The 2,839-nt window shown below is 33.0% G+C and overlaps 1 protein-coding gene across 1 annotated transcript; it reads right to left on the bottom strand.

Annotated features, from left to right (window-relative positions):
* On the bottom strand, window positions 1–673 carry LOC7469660 (pathogenesis-related protein 1B). The gene has a single exon (XM_002313899.4). The coding sequence runs from the start codon at window positions 589–591 to the stop codon at window positions 106–108; it is 486 nt and encodes a 161-aa protein (XP_002313935.3). The 5' UTR covers window positions 592–673; the 3' UTR covers window positions 1–105.
* Between the last annotated feature and the right edge of the window lie 2,166 nt (window positions 674–2,839).

Here is a 2,839-nt window from a genome sequence, read left to right as displayed (position 1 = left end):
TAGCAAATATTTTTCTATCATTTATTAATTAATGCCAATATAAATCAGCTTATTTATCATTATTATTCCAGGTAATAGAAGCACTGATTTCATAATCAGAAAGGTTTAGTAAGGTTTTTGCCCAACAACGTTGCCGGGTGGATCATAGTTGCACACAATGAAGGTTCCTCCAGCGCTACAAGTCACTTTCGCACATCCTAGGCTAACAGAGTTACCCCAAACCACCTGAGTATAGTGCCCACACTGCTGGCCAGAGGCACATGAGTTGGAGTTGTAGTCGTAGTAAGCCATCTCATCAACCCACATTTTTACAGCATCTGTACCTGAAAGGTCCGCGCTGCTCCATGCAATGTTCTCCCCATAAGGTCCACCTGAATGGACAAGGTTGCAATCGCCGGCACGTTGGTTAGCATAATTTTGTGCATAGGCTTGCACTGTGGTGTCCCAGGTTAGTGGACCAACACCTACAGCTGCACGAGCTGTATTATGAGCATCAAGGTAATCTTGTGGGTTGTCTTGGGCACGAGAGGGAAGGATTAGGGATAAGGTTATAAGAGTAAAGAAAGCAAGAGAAATCTTGCTTGACATCATTTTGAACACCTTTTCTTTTCTGATAAAGCAAATGAATTTCGTAGGTGATGGATGAAATAACAATGAGAGCTCGAACGGTATTTATAGGCGTTATGCAAAATTATGTGAACGATGACTTAGAAGCATGCAAGCGAAGTCTGCGTAGAATGTTCAAAACAATAGCGTTAAATGATCAAAGGAACTAGACTCGATCCAAAGCAAGTCCCTTGGAAAAGTCGATGTTGTTGGCTGCTTCACATTAATTGGATGAAAATGTTTGATGATGAGTGAACTTTCTATTAAGATATTTATATATAAATATCTTCTTAAATGATTCTATCAAATATGAAATATATCGAACATGCATGTCAACTCTAAGATATGTGTACATTGTAGTAAACCAAATCTAAATTGCTTAAAACACGCTAATCTAATAAATATATCAAAAAATACTTCAGTCTAATATTTTTTTTGTGTAGTTATCTTAATAATATTATAATATTTTTTTATTTAATGAAAAGGATAACATAAAAGTAATGTTTTCTTAAAGAAAATTTTAATAAAAAATATTATCGGTACGATGTATGCTGATAAATTTATAAATCTTTGTAAATATTGAACCTAAGGTTTGAATTCAAAAAATATATGAAAAAAAACAAATCTCCTAGATCATCAAATTAATATTTTCAATTTTTTTTAAGATGAAAAGCCTAATAAGCTCTTAGATTTTTGTCTGTTGCCTTATATTCTAGGAAGGACATGCTATTGGTGGAATCATTCAAAGAAAATTACCGAACAACTAATTGATTTCCTAGTGACATGTAATCATTCAAAGAATTTCTTTTTAAAAAATATTCTTTTAAACCTACAAAGTACAAACCATGCATGATATACAAAATGGATTAACATGAATACGAGGGAATATTAGCCTGATTTTTAGGGATAGATCTCCTTTTGGGATGTTAAAGCTCTCATAAATCTTAAAGTTTTAGCAATAACTGACCTTAGCAGAATGACAAAAATAATTCAATCTTTATTTGCCGAATTTATTCGAAAATATATATTAGCTCTCATAAAATTAAGAGAAGAAGAGCGTGTAACATACCCATCAAAAGTTAGCATATTCGAGAATATCCGAACGTGTTTTATCTCATGACCATGAGTCAAGACCCCAAAAGACAGAAAAAAAAGTGAAGGTTTTTGTTTTTTTTTGAGGTCAAGCATGTGTTGGCAATTAAAAAAGCTTATATGTAAGGTGAAAATAATTATAACAGCAAGTTGGTTATTAATTAAAAAAAGAAATAGTTAAAATGCCTTTTTTTTAATTTTATGATAACAAACCCGTGCTTTCTATACACTTTTTTTTTTTTTCAAATTGTTGAGTGATTGATAGAATTTCCAAATTAATATAATGCCGAGTTGCAATACCAGAATTAGTGTAGAAAAAAATTATTTTAAAATTGATTCTAAATCCAGATAACTTCAAAAAGATCCTTTAGTCAGAAGCAGACAGTACTTGATTATTTTTTTTGAAATGGACGACAGAGCGTGTTTGGCAGTGTGGTTGCGGGTGCTTTTCAAATAACTTTTCGTGCCGAAATGCATGCCAATGATGTTTTTTTATTTTTTAAAAATCATTTTTGACATCAGCACATCAAAACGATCCAAAAAGTACAAACCGCACTTAATTTTAGCAAAAAAAAAAAAAAACAAATTCAAATTTTCACAAAACACAGGTAGAAACGCACTACCAAACGCTCCCTGCAATGTTCTTTTTTTTTTTTTTTTGAAAGATATTTATATCATTTAAACGCCAAAGTCTGGCGAGATTAGTACAGAAGCTGCACAATATTTTCATATGAAAAAGACCATAAAAAAGATAAAACACAGTATAAGATAAGTAAAAGCAAAGAAAACCAGAGAATATCCATCCGAATGAACTCATAGCTAAGCATTCCTCTACAAAACAGAACACAAATAAACTCAACAGCATAACAGCAGAAGACATATAAGCAAGGCCACAATATTAATGGTAGAGTCAAAACCAGGCAACAAATTCACTTGATCTCCGCACTCCTTGTTTAGCCATGCAATTACTTTCACGAAAGATATGGGAGAAGGTGATTGAGCCAAAAAATGCATTCAGTTTATTGACAGAAGAGAAAAGATTGTGATTCTTCCAGGGACGGATGTGAGGCTTATGCATCTAGCTAATAACATTGGCAGAGTTGCCAGGCAATTACTTTCACGAAAGATATGGGAGAAGGTG

The sequence above is a fragment of the Populus trichocarpa genome, chromosome 9, assembly GCF_000002775.5.
Source record: "Populus trichocarpa isolate Nisqually-1 chromosome 9, P.trichocarpa_v4.1, whole genome shotgun sequence".
NCBI classification, from domain to species: domain Eukaryota; kingdom Viridiplantae; phylum Streptophyta; class Magnoliopsida; order Malpighiales; family Salicaceae; genus Populus; species Populus trichocarpa.
This window is presented reverse-complemented; position numbering and strand designations above follow the sequence as displayed.

Excerpts from the sequence above, each read along its gene's own strand:
- LOC7469660 (XM_002313899.4), bottom strand. The coding sequence starts at position 591 with ATGATGTCAAGCAAGATTTCTCTTGCTTTCTTTACTCTTATAACCTTA.